We start from the raw sequence: 25256 nt of genomic DNA, 5'->3' as shown, positions 1-25256 counted from the left end.
ACAGACTTTGATGGGAAAAATAATCTAGAATTGTCTTCATTAAATGATTTTCGGTAAGTTGTGGTGGACTCACACATCCAGCAGACATGGAGCAACAACTTTAATACTACACGTAGCCATTTGACTCATTGTTAATATAAATGATTGACTAAATAAGCTTAAAAAATCTTGAACTTTCTGACCGAATTCAACGCAGATTTAAACTAGACGTCTTTTGACTTTCAAATCACCAAATGATCCCTAGATAGACTGACATAAATACTCGACCAGAGACGTCCTCATTTTGCTTGACGTTTAGGAAGTTTGTTCATCCTGAAGTGTCCGATATGCTCTCGAGGCTAACAGCGGACTTATAAAAGCAGTACACTCGTGTCATCCAGACACATTTGGACGACATTCTGGGCAGCAAATATGTGCAGCATTCAGACTCTGGAGGTGAACGGCAGCTTACATCAGTCTGCGGCTGAAATTAGCAGAACAAGAAAAACAACAATGATTTAGTAAGCCATTCTGACATCTTGTTTCTGGTCACAGTGTCATTATAGGGCCATAAATGTGTGTTTCATAAACCCCCAAAAAATGCCACAAAGTCACCTGGCATGAAGCCACTTCAGTTAGTTTTTCTCTGGTTCTGAAGGAGCCAGGAAGGATTAATGGAACTAGAGACGTTTTTCAGAGCGGGATTATAACCAAACTTGACTGTTTTTTGGCGATGAAGTGGAATAGTTTTGATGAGAATTAATGGCAGAGGAGAGACGCAGTACAACCACAACTTCTCCATCACCGATGGAAAACATAGACACAAAAACCACATTATATGGAGGTGACTTGACGGCTTTCTCAGACGCGACTACCTCAAGAAGGGATTAAAAAACAAGAGGGAGGCTGCTTTGATTCACGACACGTACTGCCATCAAGCCTGGACGCTGTGTATGAAACGTGACACACGATGTTCATTTTCCATCCGAGCGACGTTAGATCTCAAATATCTCGAAGGGGGGTCGGTGCCTCCGAGGGTTTGAGGAGCCATGACGCTACTGACAGCGGATCGTCTTAAACTTTTCCAACTCTGAAACTAAATCTGACTGATCCGCCTTGGAAGCCGCTCCACCGAGCGCACACTCCGCTGCAGTGATCTGGTAATCATCAGACATACGCCCACGAGCCGCCTTTTTGGTCGCGACCCAGAGATTAAGAAGCCAGGATTTACAGCACATGAGAGAGAGAGCGAGCTTTCTTTTTCTGGTGCCACGAGATATTAGCCCTCCTTCTTTTCCCTCATTTCAGTCAAACTGTTTCTGATTCTTTGCCTTCCCTCTGCTTCTCTTTAAGTCACTTCTCCCTCCTTAACCCCGTCTCATTCATCCATCCCTCCCTCGGCCTTTAGTGACTGTCTGCTTGCAGAGAGTTGTGGTATAGAGGATCTATAGCAGCTCTGTTGACTTTGGCCCCGGCCAGACAGAAAGCCGAGCCTTTAATTTGACTGGTTTCAATATCTGACCCTTAATAAAACAAATATCTTTGTTTGGAGAGAAAGAAATCACCCCCAATTACTGTCGAGCGTTTAGGGAGAGCGCACTACTGGATGTGTGTGTTTGTGTGCGCAGTCTGGTCCGGGTCAAGCTAAGTCTTCAAATTGACCTGGCTTAGATAAATAAAATGGAAGAATGTAACAAGGAGCGTGGTCTCCCATTCAGATCTGGGATCAGATTTCTTCTGTAACCACACGGCTCGCTGTGCGTCGCTCTGTAAAACCCGGATTTCTGCAGCCGCGAAGCAAAAAAAGCGAAACGCAAAAAGTGTCGTGTTTCTTCCCAGAGTGAAATTCTTCTTCCTTCCAGATCGACCTTCATCTCTCTGTAGCCAGAGGTATCCATCTTACTTTAAATAAACTTTATCAATAAAGGGCTTTCACTCTAAAGTTAGACCTCTGCTACTGTCTGCTGCCTTGCAAGTAAAGCACATTCATTTAAAGAACTGTGTGTTTGCATGCTTTAGTGCCATTTTCATGAAACATGCACCGCAGTTTTAGATTTTTGTACGTATTTTTTTTTTACAAAAGTTGCAGGCAGACATTGGTTTCTATTCATTTCTGTGTGAATGAAACTCACTCATTATCATTGTATGGTAATACAGTTTAAAAGGGATAGTTTGACAGATTTTTACCGCTTTCACATCGACTCACGGGATCTAATGTTACATGTTTGAATATAAAACATCTCATCTTATTGTAGCCGACTGTATATTTGGTTGGTTCTCCGCAGGCATCCTGAAGATAACGGGATTCAGGAAGTAAACAAAGCATTTACAGATGACGTAAGGTTAAACGCAGCCTTATTAACTCTGTTTGGTATGAGCTAAAACCTGGACAATACTGTCCGTCCCCCATGTTAGTGTATAGCCGCAATATACAACACATATTCGTATCAATATCCTGATTGATTTAAGACGTATCACCCAGCCCTGATGTGCGTTCGTTCTGCTGTGGAAAGGGTTTTATAAATAATGATTGAAGGATTATAACCAGCGTTTTTCATCAAGACGCAGATGCAATGAATGTATTAAATAAAAGGTTAAGGAAGAAAGGAGAAATCCAGAGTACAGATCGTGTTTTTGGAGATCTGTGATTGCTTGTTGCCAATGTGAACAGATCTTTAACCTCTCACTAACATCAATTAGCATGCGAACATGAAATGAGAGACGGGACGGTGACAAAGAAGAAAGAAAGTAGTGCCGCATCTGTGAATTTGATGGATGGAGGAATGAAACAGGTGAAAGTACGTTTGCTCTGCTGAACATCAAGTGTTTGAATGTGAAGGAATGAGATGAGTTAAGAGATGAGTTTGTTACCTACATGAAGGCTGGAACTAGAGGTGGAAAGGTTAATGATAGCTGAGCTGGCTCCATCTGCAAGCTACGAGACACATGCGCACACACACACACATAAACACACACACACATAAACACACACACACATAAAAACATTTTCAGGTTAGCTGGTTAGAGTTAGACACAATATTAGCATCAAATCTCAGTGAACAAGCGCAGTATGTTGAATAAAGAGCCAACAAATGTCAATTCTTTCATATAATCTGTCAAAAGCGTTAGAAATACACATTAAACACGCTGTTTTCTTTAACACTAACATCATTAGGCATTACATACTAACATTACCAGACACATTAGTGACATGTGGGCAACAATTAATCAAAAACCTTGAGTACAAAGGATGTTTTGTGAGGGAAACACTGAGCAAATCAAACATCGTCTTTCCCTGGGAGGTCCCGCTCTGCGACCAGCGGACAGCAGCGCTCGGTTAACGCTGATCGGGCACGACGGAGCCCAGATTAGGAAGACAAAGTGTTTATATGAGGTCACGGAGGAGCTGAGCACATGGAGGAACAGGAGAAGAAGAAGAAGAAGAAGGGCGAGGCAAGGATGCTGTAAAACAACTTCAACATGTGTGGGCGCAAATTATCCAAAGAACTAAGCTGGAATACTTTTTTGGGGCTGTTGTACTGTAGATACTCACCTATTACCAGCAGCCACCTGAGCTCTATATGCACATGTATTATTACTTGGCATAATATAGATACCAAATAGGTGAGTTTCTTGCTCTGTCAGGTAGTCAGTTATGTTCGAGATGAAATGAAAAATCCTCCTAGATCACATCCCCGGTCATATAAATAAATATGACGCGTGCTTACATAAGCTTGAACTAACTGACTTCAACCAATAATATCATGACATCCAGCCATCGATCGATCCTCAACGTTTAGCGGCACAGAGCTAACGTTCATTAGTTAGCTAGCTATCAACAGCATGGTGCATCGGATGCGACACGCAGACCACTGAAGGGGAACTCCAGCATCAGGTACTACTAAGCCTAAAGTGTCCTGGTGGTTACGGAGGGACAGCTACAACCTGCACGGTCATGTGACTGGCGGAGTAGCAGTAGGCCAATACACAACAACCCTGCAATAAATCTTCCTATCTAAAGGTTAAACTGTGGTTTAGTTTTCGAGGGGTGTTGTGGTGCTGTTGAAACAACGCTCAGTATTAATCAAGATACGTCTGAATCAAGCACAATGAATGAATTAGTTAGAAGGGTTTTTGGCGCCCGCTGGTTGCATCACTGTTGTTGTTTCCACGCAGTTGAGTTGTTTTGATGTCAAAGCGCGTTAATGTCAGGGCGTGTACGCTAATTTCAACACACACACACAAACACACACTCACTCACACACATTGATGAACGTTAGCTTAGCTCATCCAGCGCTCCCATGTCACCAAACATTTAATGCCGCCCACAAACACAACAAGACAACTGAGGGTTTGTTTTTTTTCGCATCAGGGCAAGAGAATGGAAAAACAAGACGTATATGTGTGTGTTTATGTGTGTTTATGTGTGTGTGACAGCGGCAGAGAGACGAAGACAAACAGCTTTTGACCTCATCGATATAAAACAGTTTTTGGTTTAAAACGCTGCAGTATGACGTGTGTGTGTGTGTGTGTGTGTGTGTGAAGCTTTTGTGGCGCCTGTGGGTTAAAGGATAACAAAGAGGGACACACAGAGAAATTAAAAGAAAGGAAAACGGCCGGAGAGGATTTAAAAGATGATGGAAGGATCACAGAGGGGATGAGTGGTTGATGAACCACAACAGTGAAGAGAGAGAGAGAGAAAAAAGGGGAGGATAACATGCCCTTTAAGAGCCACCACATTAAAACAACTGTCAGATTGATAGATAGAGAAGGAAGAAATGAGAAAATGAATTAAAGGGGTAAAGGGAATTAAAAGAGTAGGATGGAGGAAAAGAAATATGGTATGTGGACAGACGTGGCACAAAGGAGTGAAATGAAGAGGTGGAGGGAAAGATGGGTGGATAGAAAAACATGAAGAAGAAGAGAGACGAGGGAGAGGAAACGATGTGGCTTCAGAAAAAAAGATAAAGAAGGGAGGGAAGAGAGCACAGGTGAAGAAAAACAGATGAGGGAAAGATGGGAGGATGGAGGAGAGGTCAAGAGGGAGGGAAGGATTGAAGGAGGTGTAAGGAGGAGGAAGTGACAGAGAGGGGGGGGTGATGCACGGAAAAGGGTGGGAGGAAGGAAAGAAGGAAGGAAGAAACAATGGAACAAAGGAAAGAGGGGGAAGAGGGGAAGGAAGAGAAAAAGAAGAGGCATGAATGAAAAGAAGCAACAAAGAACGAAGCGAAAGAGGGATGGAGCGGTGTGAAGGAAATAAGCAAGAGAAAAAAGAAAGGAGGAAAGGAAGTAGTTGAGTGTAGGTGGGAAGAAAGAAAAGAAGAATAAAGGAAAGAAGTTACTTTGGGGAGAAAAGAACGAGAGGAAGGAAAGAGGGAATTAGCTAAATGCAGGAAAATCAGCGGAGGGAAGGAAAGACGCAAAGGCAGAAGAAAGAGGTGGAGATGGAAGGAAGAGGCAAAGGAGGTAGGAAAGAAGCCGGGGAGGAAGGAAGTGAAAAAGGAATATACAGAGGAGGGAGACATTTAAAGGTGGAGAGAAGAACGGAGGAAGAGGGGGTGATGGAGGAAGGCAGCAAGGAAAGGAAGGGAAGGAGATGAAGGAGGAGGCGTAGATGAAAAAAGATGGAGGGAGAGTTCCAGTGGGGATAATGAGACAGAAGACGACTAACAAGGAACAGACTCCCTGTGTTTGTTTATACACACTGTGACACACACACACACACACACACACACACACACACACACACACACACACACACACACAAAGACACACACTGTAACACACACACAGAAACCACAGGGTCTGTCTTGTATATCATCGAGGGTCAGATTTTCCCCTTCAGTGATCACCAGGAGAAAGACTTCACTGAGACAAAGGAGAGAGGAGGAGAGGGAGGAGAGGAAGAGGAGGAGAGGGAGGAGAGGAAGAGGAGGAGGGGGGGTCCTCGATGAGAGTGTAAGAGAAGTAGAAGGCTGAAGAAGAGCGGAGGAAGAAGAGAAAGAGAGAAGGTGGAGAAGCAGGATGAGAGGGGAAGAAAGTAGGAGATGTGTGAGGATGGAGAAGATGAAGAGGAAGAAATGGAGGAAGAAGAGATGAGAATGCAAGTAGGAAAGGAGGGATAAGAAGACGAGGATGAGAGGGGAGAGGAGAAACGAGGAGGTGGAGGAGAGGAGAGATGAGACAAAGAGGGGGAAGGGATGGGGGGAGAACGAGCAGAGGAGTTGAGAGAAAAGTAAGAGGAGAGAAGAAGAGTGAGGTTAGGAGGGGAGACAAGGACATGGAGGTGTTACGGAGGAAGACGGGAGGCAAGGGAGAGAGGAGGAGTGGTGTTAGGAAAGAGCAAGGAGGTGATGAAGGAGATAAAAAAGGAGGAATGACAACAGATGACAGGAGAGAGGAAAAAGTGAGGAGAAATAAAGAAGACGTGACGGACGTCAAAGAGAGAAAGCTGCAGGAATCCAGAACAGAAGTCTTGGATCGGCGTATCCACGGAGACGAGGCTGACAGGAACCACGAGCTCGGAATTCTTTCCCGAAGAAATCAGTCGTCTCTGAATGTTACTTCAGTATTCTTTAAGGAAAGGGGGGCAGATCCAGTGGTTTTCCATGTTGCAGCCCATTAACTTCAAGTCCTGTACACTTCAACATTACTGCAGAACATTTTCCAACATCTACCATACTGTCTTTACTGATTTCTTAAAAGGCCGCCGTCGGGTCGACGTAATTACAGCTCAGAATAGCAGAAGAAATGAGAGAAACAGGCTCTGCCCAAAGGTAACAGAATCCACCAAATCTCACTAATTAAACATGAATTCTGTGTGTTTAATCCGTATAAACACATCAAGTAATGTGTCACTTCTCCTTCATCTCCATCTTTCACTCCGCTGTCTCCACAACAGTAACACCTCCCTCCCTGAACTCCGTCTCTGCTCCTCTTCCTATTTTTAAATGCAACAACATTATAAACACAATAATTAGTTGTTTTTTTTAATGGAGTCTGGGGACCACGGTTTTGATGACGGAGCATTCCTAAGCCTGTCCAGCTCCCTTCAGTCCTTATTGGTACAAACGTGATTACACAAGGATAGCTGTGGTTTGTGTGTGTGTGTGTGTGTGTGTGTGTGTGTGTGTGTGTGTGTGTGTTATTTATGTTTGCCCCCTCAACAGAGTGCAGCCTCATGCAGTCTGCCAAACCAATAAGACCAAATTATGTTGTCTCCTGATTCTATACAATCCTCTATTCACTAATACACACAAAGAAAGCATTTAATAGACCCCGGCAGAGTGTGTGAGTGTGTGTGTGTGTGTGTGTGTGTGTGTGTGTGTGTGTGTGTGTGTGTTGGAAGTTGTTTCGTGTGTTTACAGACTTTGTAATTGGCTTTACGCTGGATGTCGGATATCCTCGGTTGACGTATTTGCAAAACCGGTTTAATTATCAGGCCATGGAGCACATTTGAAAGAAAGACACAAAATACTGTTACAGCTTAAAATGATATACTATATATATATATATATATACACATACAGTGTACTCTGCCCTGCAAGCCACCATGCTGTTGTGGCATTATAAAAACTAAAACCAAAGTTACTAGTTGAAGTCATCTATGTGCTCCGACATTTAATAAAAAACAGTACCCATATGTGTCTTAACTGTGTCGCCTTACAAAGTCATGAATACCACATCTGTGGGTCAGACAGTGAACACAACCCTACATGAAGGCGGCCATTTTGAGCCTCATTACTGTAAACTTTCTGCACCGACAGGTCCTCCAAATTAAACAGCAGAGTAAAGTCAGTTGGGTAGGTTTAGGGAAACACAATTGTTTGGGTTAAATAAGTACTTTGTCGTTCCTGTTTAACACGCCGACTCCGTCACTCCTTTAAAGATGTAGTTAGGGGTCACAAGTAGGTTTCTATCATGGGGTCACAAGCAGAAAAGGCTGGGAATCACATTTTATATACTCACTCACAACATCACCCTCAGACGTGGAGAGCAGCTCATTTAAAAGTTATCAAGTTTAAATTCACTATCAATCTTTTTATCTCTGAATTTTGGGTGATGTTAGCAAGCGTGCAAGCCAATAGTGATCCTCAGGGGTGGAACTGATGTCACAGCAGCGCAAACAGGCTCCAAGTTGTTGAGAAATGTTAGCTTGAAAATAATCTTTACCTGATTTATCTGATACCTGAAAGTTCTGAGCATCATAGACATGAGGACAAAATGTCCTTGTGTGTGTTACTGCAGAACTAATACAGTCACTAATGTGTTGAGTGCGTTGGTTTTAGCATGCCAACACTGTTTAATACTACTGTCTCATGCATGTGTGTCCTCAATAATTGTGTAACTAGAGAAATTTGAACAAGGATTAGGTCGATTGGAAAATAGTTTCCATGTTCGTCCTGAAAGAAAGAAAGAAAGAAAGAAGAGAAAATGTCTTAAACTTGGAGAAAAGAGACCCAAGGAGAGGGGGAGAAAATGTTAATGATTGGTAACGAACGCGGGTCTCGTGGTCGCCACGGTAACCACCGACCACAGAGACGGTTGCCATGTCATCATGTCAGAACATGTTTATTTATGCTGCTGGTACCACTGAACACACACACACACACACACACACTCAGACAAAGATATAGACACACACACACACACACACACACTCAGACTCCCCTTTTAATCAGTCCTCACAACTACACAAATGCCATGACACACACACACACACACACACACACACACACACACAGATGTTCCCTGTGGAAAGATGTTTCAGACTTGCCCTTTACACTTATTGGTTATAACACCACACACCCGAAAAAACACACGTTTACACACACACACACACACAGATGCACATACACAGATAAACAAGCATCAACAGAAATGTCATGACACACACACACACACACACACACACACACACACACGTTCCTCATACATGCATTTGGAAAATCACTGGATTATTGCTCATTAAAGGTTCAGCTGTGATGACGAACGACTGGAGAACCAAAGTTCAGCTGCAGTTCTTATTCTAACAGCTGTACCTGTGACAGCATGTATTGATTATCGATTAATAGTGGTTACACCTCGGTTCAGTCACTGATAAAAGAGAAGAGCTCGATGAAGACGATTATGGAAGCCTTTTCTGCTGCAGTCTACATTCAGTACCTATCTCTCTGTATTATAGTTCTCATTGTTAGTGGCGGGGTCTGCCATTCCCGCACTGGATTCAAATTAGCCACACAAGCAGGAGGGATTCACAGAAATCAAAGCATGCATGTACCGAACATTCAAATTAAAAACTACTGGGGCTTTTATTGTGAAAACTGCATCAGGACTTTAAAATGGGGGGGGGGGGATAAATCCTACTAACTAGTATTAACGGTGCAAAGCCTGATATATCTTCTTCCTCTGTGCCATAGAGCTCCATTGTTAGCTATTAAAAACACATCAGTGAGTCACACTGTTGCACTGGGGGACATGTTCCTTCATCACCATCAACACACACACTGTAGTTTAATTCGACTCAGTCCAACACACACCGTCCTGCTGCCCCAAATACTCACTAGAGCACTAAATGTGTGTTAATCCGCAGGTGAAAATAGTCCCCAACAAATACACCGTTTACTCCTGTTTGAGTGACGTTAGCTTAAAGCTATGGAGCCCAGCTGTTTTGGTAAATTACTGAGCCTCTTTTTAAAAAATGAAACGATATTTGTGACTGGTTTTAAAGATTGTAGGAACCGATGGGCCACAGACAAGGTAGGGAGGTCAAACCTGGTTTTACCTGGTCAGGCACGAGCGGCTCCTCGTCATCGATGTCAATAAAAACCTCCCCACAAATCAACTGAGGCGTCTCACCTGGACATGCAAACGCACAGCAGAAAGACATTTTTAACACTGATTATCAGTCTGGATCTTTGATCGACACGTTTATATTCTTCCGTGTCTTACGTCTCCATTCCTCCTCGTCCTCCTCCGCCGCTCGCTCCTCCTCTGGGACGCACCGAAACTCCTCCAGCGACCGGATGGTGCACTGACCGACCACCGGCTTCCTCCCGAACTGACGGTTGTCGATGACTTTGATGACGATCGGTGGCATGTAGAGCTCCTCGCAGGGAAGTCTCTGTGGAGAGATGGAGGGGATGACGGAGGAAAAGAAATAGGGATTAAAAACAGAAAGAAACAAGGAAGAGACAGAAGAGGGACAAGATGAGTATAAAAAGACACCACGTCCTCCTCCCTAATGCCTAACTCTTAATTGGTTATGCCATCAGCAGGCAGCCTGATGCTGATTGGCTGTGGCTGCTGACTGTCTGAAGTTGATTGGTCACGCCTTGGTGACGGTCCAAACAGGGCATCATTACACCTTAGCTGGCCCCTCCCACGTAAATGGAAGAAACGACCGACTCCATCGAGGCGGAGAGATCCGATCTTCGTGAAGGAAGTCAGGACGCAGACGCCGCTCTGAATTAGGATCTCAGTTCAGGGTTTAAAATAAATGTTTACATGAGCAGCAACATTTATCTTAAACACCCTGTACCACTTTTAGCAAGAACACACTACAAACTTTAATAGCTTTAATTAAAAATAGCTTCCTTCGTCACAAACGTTGGGTTTTGTAATCCTTTTCTATCTTATTGATTGTTTTCAGGCGTTGACAAAGCTGAGCAACATCAGCATTCAAAACAGCAACATTTTGCAGCCAATCCAATACATTTGAATGGAATCACCGAGATCAGGAGATTAAATCCATGAACGTAAATCATGAAAAAATGTTTGTTCATCTTTGGTGAACTTTGACATGCAAATTTGCGCTGTTGACCAATTACAAGCTGCCTTGAGAGTACAAAATGGAGGAGGCTATCGTAGATTATTAGCTGTGTTGCTATTGCGTTGTTATTTAACCCCTTAAAATCCCTCCTTCCTGTGTCACTGCCATCGTATATTTCACGCATGTCAGAAAGTGTGCAGCTGCGACTGGTTTCAGAGCACAAACAGACCGTCACGTGACCTAACGGGCTTGCTGAAAATCTTTTGCCGCTGCTGATGTTAAAGGCGTTAGCCGGCTAAACGCGAAGCCGTCGGCGCTCCTGCAGCATCTGCATTCATCCTCGTGTTTTCAAGAACCTCTCGAAAGCTGTCGGAACAAAACACAATTGCGACGACTTCACTCGACCTTTTTGTAGAGAGCCGAGGACGAACGCTAGACTGCTGGAGTCCGTGTCGAAGCTCAGACAACGAGCCTCGAAATTAAACTTTTCAAGCCTCTGCAGCAGCTACATTTAAAAGGCTATACCTCTATAATACTCTCATTTAGCCAGGCCGCCTCAAGGGGAAAAAAGACTTGGTGACTGTAATCCATTTGACCTCTCCGGCTTTAAAAAAGGCTTAAGTGGAGCTGATGATGCTAAACTCACACAATAAACTGAGAGAGCTAACATTAGGTGGTTAGACTCTTCAAAGAGTCGTATTCAAGGAAACTATGCACATGACATTTTCTTATGCCCCCGTGGCATACGAAAACACTTACGCAGTCAACTTAAGACCTTAATATTGTTAACATTAAATGCTTGGACTCAGTTCAGGGGCTGAATTTAAGGGAAAAATATGTGCATATTTCCACAGTCCGGTTGAGGCTGTAATACTCTTGAGGTGGTCAACACAGAACCTTAATCTTGTTAACATTAAACTGCCGGAGCCAAAGCAAGGATATGTATTTAAGGGAAAAATATGTGACTATTTCCATCCGCCAGTTAAAGCTGTCATAATAAAACACTGAGGTGATCAACTTCAGACCTTAATATTGTTAACATTAAACTCTGTGAGCTCGTTCTGGAGCCGCCGCTTGGAAAAACGTGCGTAATATTTCCATATTTCAGTTTAGGTTTTCATAAGAAAACACTTAGGTGGAATGTAATGGCACCGATGTAAACTCAGTGGAAATAAGTTTTACATTTGAAGAATAAATAATGACTGTTGAGGCTCCTTCTTGCTTTCAATATTGTGGTTTTTGTGTTGATTAAAATAAATGACTGAATCAAAGAAGCTTTTTTTCATTTCCACTAAGCGTGTGACAGTTAGTGTTAGGTGTAGACGCGCATGTCGTTTAGCCCCCGAGAAGATGTTTCACGACCATAAAAATCAGCTTTAGATTCATCTGCAACAGAAGCTTGAACGTTTATTGTATAAAATACTCCCAAGCACCGCTGCAAGATTTCTCGACTTCTACTCCACAACGTTTCAGAGGGAAATATTGTACTTTTTACTCCACTACATTTCCCAGACAGCTCAAGTTACAAGTTACTTTTCATATTAAGATTTTACATAAAGAAAAACATACAATAACCTTATGAAACACAATGCATTATTCAAGATTACACTAAAATTCGCCTTACGCATTATTAGCAATCTAATAATATCATATACTGTTCAATAATACATCATTTTACTGCAGAATGAGTACTTTTAGTTTGATACTTTAAGTACATTCTGCTCGTAAGACTTAAAGATCAAAATAAAAGTGTATCATGTAGATGAAGTGTAGTGATGAAGGAGACGGCATAAATTATAAGACTGAGGGAATTAAACAAGAGTACTGAGCGTCTAAATGAGCTATTTAAGGACACAAATTATTAATTTGAGGGAGTGATTTATCAACAGTGGCCTTCCTGGATATCTCTGACCACAAAATAACAAGTCACTTAAGATGAATTCCACATCTCCAATTGTTTCTTTACAAATAAACCCTCGCAGACAGCAGCCGTTCGTACAGTAACGTTCATATTTCTTAGTTTGCATGAGTAAGCTTTGACCCCTCCTGACAGAGCTGCCACAGCGTGAGCCTTTTGGGTGCCACATAAACTGCCGTCTTAACTGAAGCTTCCTGTGGTTTCATCTGTAGTAAAAGCAGAGACGCCAACTGTTGTGAGTCACATGCGTACAGAAAGAGCTGAAAACAACATCAGAATTACACAACAGCCCCGGAATCTAAAGAGAGCGATTGTTGTTGAGGCTCTTTGTCACCAACTCTACCTGACTAACATCGTATCTGAGTCAGGGGTAAGTCCCAGCGTCTGAAGATGGTTTTTGAGGCATCAGATTCAGTGAAACCTACGACCTCGTTCTGCAGTGACATCCAGTTTAAAAGCATCTAGTCAGCGTCCATGATAGCAACCTCCACCCTGCATTTACCCAGCATTAGTAATGTATACACTGGTAGCCATGGGAGAAGTCCCCCACCCTGCATCTTTACAACTCTGAACTGCAGAAATGTTCCCTTTTTGATGGAGAAAACGAGCCGAAAATGTGTGACTTCAACAGCCGACGGCCAACGTCCACATTCAAAATGACTGCTTTTGCTTTTATGTAAACTTGTTTTTTGAGGAAGAGAAGGAGCAGTGCAGTAGTTTCTCTCCACTGCTGTTATCGTGGCTTCGCTGATGAAGATAAATGACCGCATTCAAACCACATCACAGCAGAACTCTCATTAGCCACGAAAAGCACTGATTACATCTGCGTAATGTTTGTCTCCGTGTTCTCACCACATCTAGGAAGAGCTTATTGACGTCAAAGTTGGGCTTCTTCTTCACACTGCGGATGACGCAGCTCTGGATCATGGTGCCTCCACACTCCACCTGCAGGCTCGGGGAGGTGACGCTGGCCAACTGGAAGCTCTTCAGGTTACGGACGCCCCACGCTAAGATCTGACAGACGGGGGGGGGGGGGGGGGGGGGGGGGGCAGGAAGAGAAGCAAGAATCCGTTGATAATCATGTAATCTGTGACAAGTGCCATTTTGTCAACCACAAAGATATTCACATGACAAAGATATCAACCAGAGATAAGCAGTAAATCCTCAGATTTTAGGAATCAGCGCATGTAGTTTTTAAATCAACCATCGTAATCGCTGCCAAATATTCTCGTCTTAATAGTCTTACGTGCTAGAAATGGGCCGCTGGTTGGAAGACGAAGTAAGACATGTGAAGGTGTAACTTTGGGCTTTGAGGAAAAAGCCTACAGGAGGTTAGTATTTAATACTCAGACCATAGATTTACTCCAGAGCACGTCTGAAACACGAGAAGCTGCCATGAAACTGCTGCTACTGAGCTGTAGTAGATCTTAGCGATACCTCGATGGCAGTTCTCTGCAGAGCCGGTTTGATTCCCTGAGGAACCACGAAGACGTTGGCCTCTCTCTGAGGGGGGGGGCATGGGAGGTCCGACTCCTCCGGCTGCCGATAGGAACGCAGGACAGAGGTGAGTCAGCGACAGGTCATCAACAGGAGACAAAAAACAAAGGACAACACAAGCCATGCTGTTCACTGCCAGGCAAATTTAGGCTTCTCCAGCGCAACAGAAATAAATGTTAAGTTACTAAATGTTTAGTACGAACATGTCAGATGAGTTTCAGAGTGTTAAAACAACACAAATGTAACATTCAGGTCAACACCAAGTCAGTTGTTTACTGGTGACATAAGCAGAAAAGGGCTGGAGAGGACATGTTTGTTTGTTTTCTCCTGATAATTAATCATCAGCTTGTTATTTTAGAACAAAATATAAAATGAATGTTTCTAAACTTTATTGTTATGTGTAAATGACTTGTCCTCTCTGACCTTCCACTCAAAATCAACTAAATTTATAACAGAGAACAAAATGTTGTTAGTAGGATTTTGGATTAAAAATGAGAGAAAATCGAAAACTGTAAGAAACAAAAAGGGTTCAGTTCAGTGAACGAACATGCAGACATGAAACAGGATGGGCTTGTTTTCAGATCTGTATCTCTTAGTTGTGTTGTTGGCTGTGTGGACATTGTGTACCCATTGCTGCAGGTTTTCAGAGAGGAATCCTGGAAACATCAACTGAGGAAGTGACGTCGAAGAAAAAGAGACGAGAAAAGATGAAGAGAGAAGAACTGCCGGTGTAAACTTTCAGCATGAGAGGGTGAACCATATTTAAAAGACATTTTTGATTGATTTTAAAGCAGGATTCTTGTGTTGAGTGTTTTCTATATGATTCACAGACCTAAGACATAAGAGCAGACATAAATAATCACATCAGTAATGTACAGCCATGCCTCCGATGGACCTTTTGACTCTCATTACGGTCATTTTAATTAATGTGGGACCATTTCACGTGGTCGACGTGGTCTTACCTCGTCTAGAACGTGTGTGGAGGTCATGATATCGCCCTGTAGGTGAGACAGGAACAGAAACAAGTTTGGTTTTAAAAGGCTGAAAATGTACAAAAAAAATGGAAACAAACAGAGACAAAGAAAATGGTAAACTGACCTCTTGACCTGGAATATGATGAATTGCTGGCTGCAGACACAAAATGGAGAGATGAATGTAAACTTAAGCCCACAAACAAACTTAAACACCAAAAACCAAAACCAAAAACTCTGAAACACAACATGCATTCTGAAACATTTGAAACAGGAGGACAACAATACAGACATTGGAGGACGACAAGCAGAAGATGATGCTAAGGGTGGAACGTTGACCTCTGACCTTTTCTCTGCGTATGAGCTCGAAGGCGGCCAGCAGCTCGCCGGCGTTCTTGTCCCCAAAGCGAATCGGGAACCAGGCCAGCCGGGGGGAGGCAGTCAGGGAGGGCTGGCACACACAGCGGCCCATGAACTCGTCCGCACCCTGGACATTTAAAACAGCACACGTATACCATCTTTAGACACGGGAAAAGAATATCTAACTGTAAAATACATCTAATAAAAGACACATATTCAAACGCTCACGTATGTGTCCGAATCGTAAAGCTCCACCACGACGTTGGGCGGAGTGGCCATCGTCACCTCGGGGTCGCCGAAAATCTCCACCTCATAGAAGATGAGCGTCTGGTCCCAGGTGGGATTCAAACTGTTACGCACCGTCACCGTTTTCTGGGACTGATGGAGGAACGACACAATGGCGTAGGAGTCTGGAGAGAGAGAACGACACGACGTGATGCTCATGAGTCTGGTGGGTGTTTGGCTGGAGAAACCATGACGAGTCTGTGGTTGAGTTTAAGCACATAGAAGAAATTATTATCAGAAATACTTATACAGCATTATATTAGCAAGCTGGGCTGCAAATTTAACTAAAACATACAGTATAGGTTGCTCTACATTTCATATTTTATACCCGAAGAAGGGAAAAGCCCACAGCGGTGCTTTGAGCTAAATGTCGAGCTAACGTGCTGACGTTTAGCAGGCGTGATGTTTATAAATTTAGTGTTGGACAAAGTGACATTTCAAAAGATGACGGTGCCGGATGAAGCATTTGAAATGACAGCCTTTCATGACGTAGCCACCACGGCCACAAGACAAAGAACAAGACCTCCAGAAACGGCTTTAACAGAAAATCCAGGAGGAAGACATCTACAGTCCCGCCCCCACACTGTTTGATTGACAGGTGAGCTCTAGTGTGTCTGCGTGTGCAGCTAGCATGCTGATTGGGAGCAGAGATGCTAACTGTAATGGCGGCACAAACTAAGTCACTGGAACACAAAGCAGTATGTAACGTCTGCCCAGCATGTGTGTGGGTGTGTGCTTTTGTACTTCTATCTTTGTGAGGACTTCTCCAAAGTGCCATTTTGTGGGTTCAAACTTTGTTTAAGGGTTTAGATTAGAATGACCTCACTTGTTTGGTTCAGCGGTGTGTTTGCCCGATCAGTGTGACTCATTCAGGCTGATGTGAAGGCTGTAAATCTGGTGCGGACTAAACAACCGGAGAGCTTTTCAGAAGGACTGAAATCAAACGTTAACTACCATTAAATCCATTTGCTGACTGAACTGTTAAGAAAGTGATCTCCCACTCTGTAGGCTGCATGCACAGCCTATATTTAAGCACCTTTCACACCAGAAACCCACCTCGAAGTGTTTCACATGTCGAGGAATCAGCTGAAAACCACAGACTATATAAACAACATTACTTTAAAGTGAAAATACATACACAGTAGGGTTAAATTCCCTCTTTCCCTAATCATTTTTTAATTGAGCGCATTACTTCACTGCCTAAATAAACTGTCAGTGAACAGATTCTGGGTCAGTTCTTCACCAGTTGCTGTCCTTAGATGCAAAGTAGAGGATGAGGTTATAGCTGGAGCTAGGGAATTCTTAATGAGGGCCCTCACAAGTATAGCACAAACATATGTATGCGTGTGTCCTTGTCAGTGTGTGTGTGTGTGTGTGTGTGTGTGTGTGTCCAAACTATCCCGGCGTCCCACACAGTGACATCAGCAGCTTGGGAATGCCGAGCTCGAGACGGAGAGGGCTGGGAACACCGCTCGGAGAAGTTTGTTATTCCAGGTCACAACCACTCTCCTCCATGTTGACACACACACACACACACGCAACTTACAATATGAACACATGCGTAAAAACACACATATGTACAGTTACACACACGCACACACACACACACAGTGAGTAGTTTGTTATTTCAGGCCGAGTAAAGAGTCTCTATGGAGCCGTTAGCATTAGAGTAAACAGAAGCTAAGTTGCATTTTTCCCACCAGCCCTCAATTAACCTTGGAACTGACACACACACACACACACACACACACACACACACACACACACACACAGTGTACCAACACACCACCCATGGTGACCCATTCAATTACCGTCCACTCCCAACAGCCCATTAGCTCATATAAACAGCAACACAAACAGCCCAGGGGGGTTACGTAAGTTAGTGTGTGTGTGTGTGTGTTGGGGGGGGGGGGGCAGCAGTAGTCGGGACCCCAGTTGGAGCCACAGGGATACATGTGGGAATGTAGATCATCACCCAAAATAAATTCTAAAACGAGACAGACAGACAGGACGAGGACAGAAACAGAGGATGGAAGACAGCTCGACGGAGACAAAGACAAAGGATGACCAGCGAATTTGCATCATTGACCGATAGCGAGCCGTCTTTGCACTGTTGACCTTTGAGGGGACGGAGAGCCGGAGAGTCCAAAACAGAGGAAGCAATCGTAGCGCTTTAGCCGTGTTGTCGATGGTTCAAATACGCCTTTTGAATAAACTGTCAACTTACTGCCCTGTTAGCATCCAAGCTAAGCTAACATTAGCATTATTTTCACCTCTTCAGTCACAGAAAGGAAGCAGAACAGTAGAGAGGGAGCTACAGTGACTGACTAGCGCTAGCATGGCCAGGCTAGCCGTTTAGCAGCGAGTACAGTCGCTACGTCAACGCGCCTCCACATGTTTGGCGAGTGAATGTCACTTTGTGGTGTGAATAACTGCTTTAGACAGGAAGACAGACAGAGAGACACAAAGACAGACAGAAATAATGAGATTTAGAGAGGTAGAAATAAAGAAAGAAGGAAGGATGGACAGAAAGGACAGAAAGAAAGAAAGAAAGACCTCAGTCTTTTATAGTTGACTCAGTCTTTAATCATGGCCGCCCAGACGCCATGTAACACCAGATTAACACACAACTGAAGTCCATCCATCAACTCTACTCATCCATTACACTGTGTGTGTGTGTGTGTGTGTGTGTGTGTGTGTGTGTGTGCGTCTGTGTGTCTTTAAGCAACCTCCCTCCATCATCTATCATTCCTCTCTTCCTCTGTCTATTCATCCCTCTGTTTTTTAAAGCCTCGTCTCTGTTTTTACATCTGAGTCTGCGGTGGGTTTCTGATTAACGCACACGCACACACAGTAGACGTAGTTTCCATGACCTTCCTCACATAAAAAGAAAAACATTTTCTCTTTTCTTTCTTTCGCCCTCTCCTTCTGTGTCACTCTCTCTTTCTACAGCCTCACTCTACCGTCTTTCTCTCCCTCCATCTTTCAGTGCTACGTCCCTCTGCAGTGCACTAACACCAAACTCCATTAACAATCTGACTGTTTTTAGGTAATTTGCCTCAATGAGTGTTAATCGCACAGCTCTTGGTCTCTCTCTGCTTTATAAAAACAGAAAAAACACTGCTTGATATTAAAGCTCAATTCTTTATTTTTAATCTCCATGAGTTGTGTCGACCCCTCTGTGTTTAAAGATACTGTCAAGACTGACGCATGATGAGAAACGTATCACCGCACATTACCTGAGAAGCTGTCTTTGTCCATGGCCAGCAGGTCTCTGGCTTGGTACAGGTAGCAGCGCAGGTGGTAGCGGGTGCCACCTACACACACACACACACACACATACACACACACACACACACACACACACACATACACATCATTGTATTGACAAAAAAGAGGTAGAAGAAAACAGTGGAGGAAGAGTATGAAGAATAGGGTAAAAAAATGTGTCTTAAAAATGTCTTACGGTCAAAGAAACAGGAAATGGTCGGTCTGTTGACCCCGAACGTTGTTGTGACCGACTTGTCTTCGTTCTTGTCCTCTATACTGCTCTGTGGGAGGAGGAGGAAGAGGAAGGTGAAGATCACATTCAGAAAGAAAAGAGAGAGAGACTTGAAGCTGCTATGAAATATTCATAATTCTTCAGGGCCTTCAAAATAAAAGTCTTAATTTAAGGTTCTGAAACTACATCTGTACTTTTGATCTTTGGCAGTTATCCATGTTTTTGGGCCCCAATGAATTAATGAATAAATTATTAATTGATGTTACATACAATTATATTTTAAAGTGCTTTGTGGCAACAGCTTTTTTGTTTGTGTGTCCCCTTCCTGTTTCAACACAAAGGACCATAAAGAAATCACATATGTGATGATGTTCAGGTGTCCACATACTTTTGGCCATGTAGTGCATCTTAAAGGCCATTATCAGACATTTTATGTTATGATGAATGTGATAAATCCAGTAACCATAGTCTTCTTCCTCTGACTGTTTCTCTCTCACCAGAGAACACTCCAGAGCAAAGATGGCTGCCGGTCCCGTCTTCTCCAGCGGCTCCATGCGGTACCTCCACCTGCGCCTCCTGAAGCTGTCCGTCTTCCTCGGCTTCAAGTGGAACTTCCAGCCGAACAGCGAGGCGTACTCCCACCCCTCCCTCTCCGTCTCGTCGGGACGCTGCTGTGAACGCACACACACACACACACACACACACACACACACACACACACACACACACACACACACACACACACAACCTGAACCTCTGTGTGTTTCATCCTCTCTCTTGCTCATTTGTGCAACTAGATCGCCATCTAGTGGCGGGCAGAGGAAACTTCAACTGCTCACACTAGAGGATGACATGAGAGATGAATAAAGATTTGTAAATGCTTATCAGCTGTATTAAGTAAGAAAATACTAATTAATATTAATATTAATCAGATTAAAGGCTGTAAAATCACAGATTTTACAGATATTTTACATTTATTTAGCTAAATGGCTACCTGAATGTTTTGCAAATTCACCATCTCCCACTTGTTTTTATTAACAAAGAGTTTTAAATCTCCGACTTGAAACTTTTAAACTTTATTTCAGTGGTTGGTTTGTGATCACTAAGGCTATATTAATTTAAAATGTGTCTCTCTGGGACGTCCGGTGGCCTGGTGGTCTAGATGCAGACCATATAGCCTCAGCGTCTCTAGTTCTCTAGTCATAAATGTCAAAATGTCCACAAATGTGTCTCTGTCTCTCTACCTTTCTGAGAGCATCCATCTTCTGCTGGTCTCGCCGTCTCAATCGTATCCATCGCCTCCTTCGGTTGGTGTGGTACATCTTCTCTGACGTCACCCACGACTTGGGACGGCGGTCTGGAGGGATGGTGATGCCGTACTCCCAGCCTGGACACACACACACACACACACACACACACACACACACACACAGTGGGACTTATTAGCGCTGTGTTTGATTTAGCTTTTGTTGTTGACAGGTGTGTTTTGTGTGTGTGTGTGTGTGTGTGTGTGTGTGTGCACCTTGTTCATCCACAGCCCTGTTGAGATCTTCGCTCCACTCCACCTCCTCCCACACCCAACCTGGAGGACACTCCACCTCGTCCTTTGGCACCGCCTTCTCCCCATTCTGACACACACACACACATTTTAGATTTAAAGAGATGAGTGAAGCCCTAAAAGGTGCAGAAACACACACACACTTTATGTACACACACGTACCACATCTGTGTACCCCTCTGGCATGCCGATCCACTGTCCGCCCGGTAACCTCATCTGGTTTTCGAACACTTCCTCTGTGAAGGTCATGTGACCGGCGTCCACGTCAAACAGCAGTCTGAGGGTTTATCGTCGCAGACATATACAGTACACATGAAAACACACAGAGATAATGCAAAATGAATGTTAGAAAATGATTACTGTCCCCTGTGGTCTGGGTGCGAATATAGAAACTGTTTTTTGACCAGTAAACTGCCAAAAAAGTGGAAAACGTTAGCATTATTGTGCAGCCAGAAGTAGAAGAAGAAACAAATGAAAAATCTTCAGCTGTAAAGGATAATTTCAGCGATTATCTGTGAATTTTAATGGATAAAATTGAACCTAACGTGCCTATAAAACGTCTGGATTTTGAGAGAAAGATGAAAGAGTGTGTGTGTGTGTGAGATGAACACATGAGCCTGCACACACACACACACACACACTTACGTCTTCTCAGGGCTGATGTACCAGTCTCCAGCCCAGGTCCAGCCAGGCGAGGGTTTGAAGCTGTCTTTGGGCAGTTTAACTCTGCCGGTGACGTCACTGAACTTGGGGTAGGTCAGACCTGTAGTTCCCCAGTTGCCCACCAGGGCGAGTCGGGTCTGGTTCTCATACTGCAGAGAGAGAGAGAGAGACGGATGTGGATCATGAGATGACACTTAAAGCCCCCTTCATGGAGCTTAGCTTTATTAGCTGTTAGCTTAATTAGCTTACAGCTCATAAAATCTGCTAGCATCGGTTGTCATTTCAGCTGTCAGAATCAATGGTTGTCATCGTTATCATTGTAAACGACGTGTGTGTGGGAACAGAAAGCTTGACAGGCATAGCAACAGTAACTAAGGGGGGCGGGGCTTATCAAACTGACAGTTAAAATGTGATGAGTGGGGTTTATGAGGTCGATTCTGAGCCCGACTCTCAGATGTTCACTCCCAGCAGCAGCAGTTTGCATCTCACCGTCTCAGCAAAGACGGACAGTTTCCCTTCAGCGTATTGGTTGAAGTGTTTGACGTCAGCAGCCAATCCGAACCAGACTTTGACCCTCAGCTGACCGGGAAGTTTGGCCTCTCCACCACTGCCCTGTGGGTACTACACAACACACACAGACGGTCAGTAAAACTTTATTTCAGAAGACAAAATGTGTGTGTGTGTGTTTGTGTGTGTGTGTGTACCTTGAGGAAGACCGTCTGCAGCTGTCCACAGTGTTTCCCACAGTGCTGCTGGGAGAAGATCACAGTGTGTGCTGGGACGCGGTGGTAAGCCACCCTGCGGTCACCCTGCAGCATCCATATCACTATGTCTGGAAGGCTGTTCTGAGGCTGGGCGAGAGACATAGAGTACACACAGAGAAACAGAGAGAGAGAGAGTAGTTACAAAACATGAATTTATCTTTTGTACTAATACTTATTCTAATATTCCTCCTCTTCCTCCAAAGTAAAATTCAGTTAAAAATATAGAAATGAAAACACTGAAATGGTGTTGTTTCTTTCTGAGTATTAGATCCACATTGCGACGTATGACAGGAAACTAATAACGCGCTCACCTCCTCGGCCATGGTCCTCAGCCTGCTGGCCCAGTCCTCCGCCTGCTCCAGCACCGTGGAGAGCTCGGTGGCAGGTCCGTGCTTCAGAGCGAGCGCCGCCGCGACAATCTGCTGCAGGTGGAGCGTACGAATGTGCCTCAAGGAGCGATCCAGAGGGGTCGCACACTGCCAGTGGTCGAGAGAGGGCAGCTCTTCACTGGAGAAAGAGAGAGAGAGAGAAAGTCATAAAACTTCAAAGAACTGCGATATTGAACAGTTTCGCCAAAACTTTACTGTTTTGTAGTCCATTAAACTGAAGAGACGTTGAGGACAGTGATGCAACCAGTGGTGGAAGTACTCAGATATTTTACTTCAGTAAAAGTTGCAATACAGCAATGTTTAGATACTCCAATAAGTATAAGTACAGATGTATTATCTGCAAACTAACCACTAACTAAAGCTGTAAAATAAAGTAAAAAGTAGAATATTTCTCGGACAAGAAGTATAAAGTTGCATAAAATGGAAATACGCGAGTAAAATACTTGTACTTCAGTAAATATACTTAGTTACATTCCACCACAGTGTTTACCTGCAGTCTGCGATGACCTGATCCAACAGCTCGACCACTCGGAGCTCCACCTTCTCCAGGTCACCACCCGCCTTCACATCCAGCTGCACCCGCTGCAGGTTCGCCTCCTGCACACACACACACACACACACACACACACATTCAGATGGTGAATGCTCTACATGCAATTTAAATTTGAGAGAACGTCCTAATTTTGTTTTTCTCATTTTCAAGGACAAAAACTCAAATATGTCCTAACAAAGATAGATGATGAGCACACACACACACACACACACACACACACACTAAACACCCACCAGTCTCTCTATGATAGCCAGCAGCATGTTGAGAGCCTCGATTCTCGGTTTGATATCTTCCCACTCTGAAGACAGAACCACAACTGGCTTAACGTTTCCCCAGGGGAGGTAGTAGTAGTGGCAACCTGGAACACACACACACACACACACACACACACACACACACACACACACACACACACACACAGATGACACAGATGGCAACTATACAAGCACTATTATGAAAGTCATCAAATCATAGCTTTTAGAATCAGGAAACAGCTAATAAAACCAAAACTAACTTGGAAAAATATACAAGGGCACAAAATGTAACTGCAAATATAATACAAATAAAATGAAACTACGATGCAATACGATCTTCTAAACCAGTAGTTTAAACCAATTTACTGCACAAAATAAGACATATGTATATCAGTTTGTATAACACAGCTGTGTTTTACAGGTACTTGAATTTGTTGCACATATAAAAGTAGTTTTGGTGCTTTACTACAAGTTTAAATGATTGATTTCACCTGCACCAAGTACAGCCTGACCTCTGACCTACCGTCAAACACAGCCCTGCTGAACTGGGTGGTGGAGGCCAGCGGGAGGCAGGTGTAGTCGAACTTGTTGCCGTAGTTACCGATGCTGACCTCGAACTGGATGGCGTCGTCGACGTCCTGGAGGAGCGTGGCCGAATAAAACGCTACGAAGAGGGAGAACTTCCTCTTCCTGAGGAACTTCTGTTAGACGGAGGAAAAGTTTGAGAACGAGGGACGTTTGAATGATGACTTTCTTTGTGTTTATAACCTCCTTCCCTCCTTCGCTCTCACCTCCACCACCAGCAGGTCATCTGATGGTATGTCTTCAGATTTCTGCTCCGGCTTGTCCGTCAGCTTTGTAGTGAGTTCCAGTAAAACTCGACCTCTGTACGCCACGCCCTCCCCCTGACAGACAGAAGATGATCTTTAAAAGGTGCTATAGTCATAAAAGTGTCACTATATACAGTAAGAATATATATATATTAGTGAGAAACAAATATAGAGTTACTTTTCCAAAGTTTAGCGCTTCGTGTGGATCGTTGAAGGCGGTGAACTCTCGCGGGCTGCCGTACAGGTTGACAAAACATGGACCGAACGTTGGCAGGAAACCAAGACTGTCATCAACTGCAAAGACACAAAATGGCCGACAGGTTTCAAAATAAACGAGGGGGGAGGAATGTGGAGCGATGGAACTGAAGAAAAGATTGATTTATTGATGAAATGATGTGCACAAAATTGATTCACAGAGTTTCATCAGAATTAAGCCAAGATGGAAACAGTTGTGAGTTGAAAGGAGGATAAAATACACACAAACAGGAAGTGAAACGGTTGAATTGTCAGCTGAACTGTTTCACACAAAATAAGAGAAGATGGTGGACGTACTGCCAGAATGGAAGGTCCGAGGAGTCAAGTCATCTGAATGCGTGGAGAGGAAGGATGGTTCAGAATCAAAGACAGGAAGGAAAACAGACGTCTTTGAACGCCACTCAAACCCAAACAGATGCACTGGACCACAAACGCACCACAACTCACTGAGCACTCAATGCAAAATCATTTGGCCCGACGATGAAGTGAGTGAAATTACTCAACATTTTCCACCACTGCAGAAAACTGGTCAGAGTTAATTAAATAAGTCTATAAAAGGTGAATCAGCAAGTGTTTACTATATTAAAACATATTTCTTTAAATAATAATAAGACCGTCGCTGCAACGTTGGAGAAAAATCTTTTTCTGTGTTCAAATTCTTCCATCACACAAATTGAGACACAAATATAACTCAATTTTTGTATGAC

At 43.7% G+C, this 25256-nt stretch overlaps 1 protein-coding gene across 1 annotated transcript in view; it reads right to left on the bottom strand.

Moving 5' to 3' along the window:
• dysf (dysferlin, limb girdle muscular dystrophy 2B (autosomal recessive)) overlaps positions 1-25256 on the bottom strand; it is a 69386-nt gene that overhangs the window by 27308 nt on the left and 16822 nt on the right. Inside the window, exons 17-42 of the mRNA XM_070929750.1 lie at positions 24847-24879; positions 24473-24588; positions 24256-24369; positions 23988-24165; positions 23444-23568; positions 23148-23254; positions 22580-22775; positions 22209-22355; positions 21994-22125; positions 21487-21653; positions 21004-21118; positions 20806-20911; positions 20528-20670; positions 19781-19954; positions 19248-19332; positions 19021-19098; positions 15725-15906; positions 15483-15623; positions 15264-15293; positions 15128-15163; positions 14793-14834; positions 14106-14207; positions 13521-13682; positions 9931-10102; positions 9764-9837; positions 2855-2914 (exon numbers count right to left, since the gene is read on the bottom strand). Coding sequence (XP_070785851.1) covers positions 2855-2914; positions 9764-9837; positions 9931-10102; positions 13521-13682; positions 14106-14207; positions 14793-14834; positions 15128-15163; positions 15264-15293; positions 15483-15623; positions 15725-15906; positions 19021-19098; positions 19248-19332; positions 19781-19954; positions 20528-20670; positions 20806-20911; positions 21004-21118; positions 21487-21653; positions 21994-22125; positions 22209-22355; positions 22580-22775; positions 23148-23254; positions 23444-23568; positions 23988-24165; positions 24256-24369; positions 24473-24588; positions 24847-24879 — 3017 coding nt within the window. The remainder of the gene's footprint in view (positions 1-2854; positions 2915-9763; positions 9838-9930; positions 10103-13520; positions 13683-14105; positions 14208-14792; positions 14835-15127; positions 15164-15263; positions 15294-15482; positions 15624-15724; positions 15907-19020; positions 19099-19247; positions 19333-19780; positions 19955-20527; positions 20671-20805; positions 20912-21003; positions 21119-21486; positions 21654-21993; positions 22126-22208; positions 22356-22579; positions 22776-23147; positions 23255-23443; positions 23569-23987; positions 24166-24255; positions 24370-24472; positions 24589-24846; positions 24880-25256) is intronic.

Source organism: Enoplosus armatus, chromosome 23, assembly GCF_043641665.1.
Source record: "Enoplosus armatus isolate fEnoArm2 chromosome 23, fEnoArm2.hap1, whole genome shotgun sequence".
In the NCBI taxonomy this organism is placed as follows: domain Eukaryota; kingdom Metazoa; phylum Chordata; class Actinopteri; order Centrarchiformes; family Enoplosidae; genus Enoplosus; species Enoplosus armatus.
Note: the sequence above shows the minus strand (reverse complement) of the source record. Positions and strands in the feature narration are given on the sequence as shown.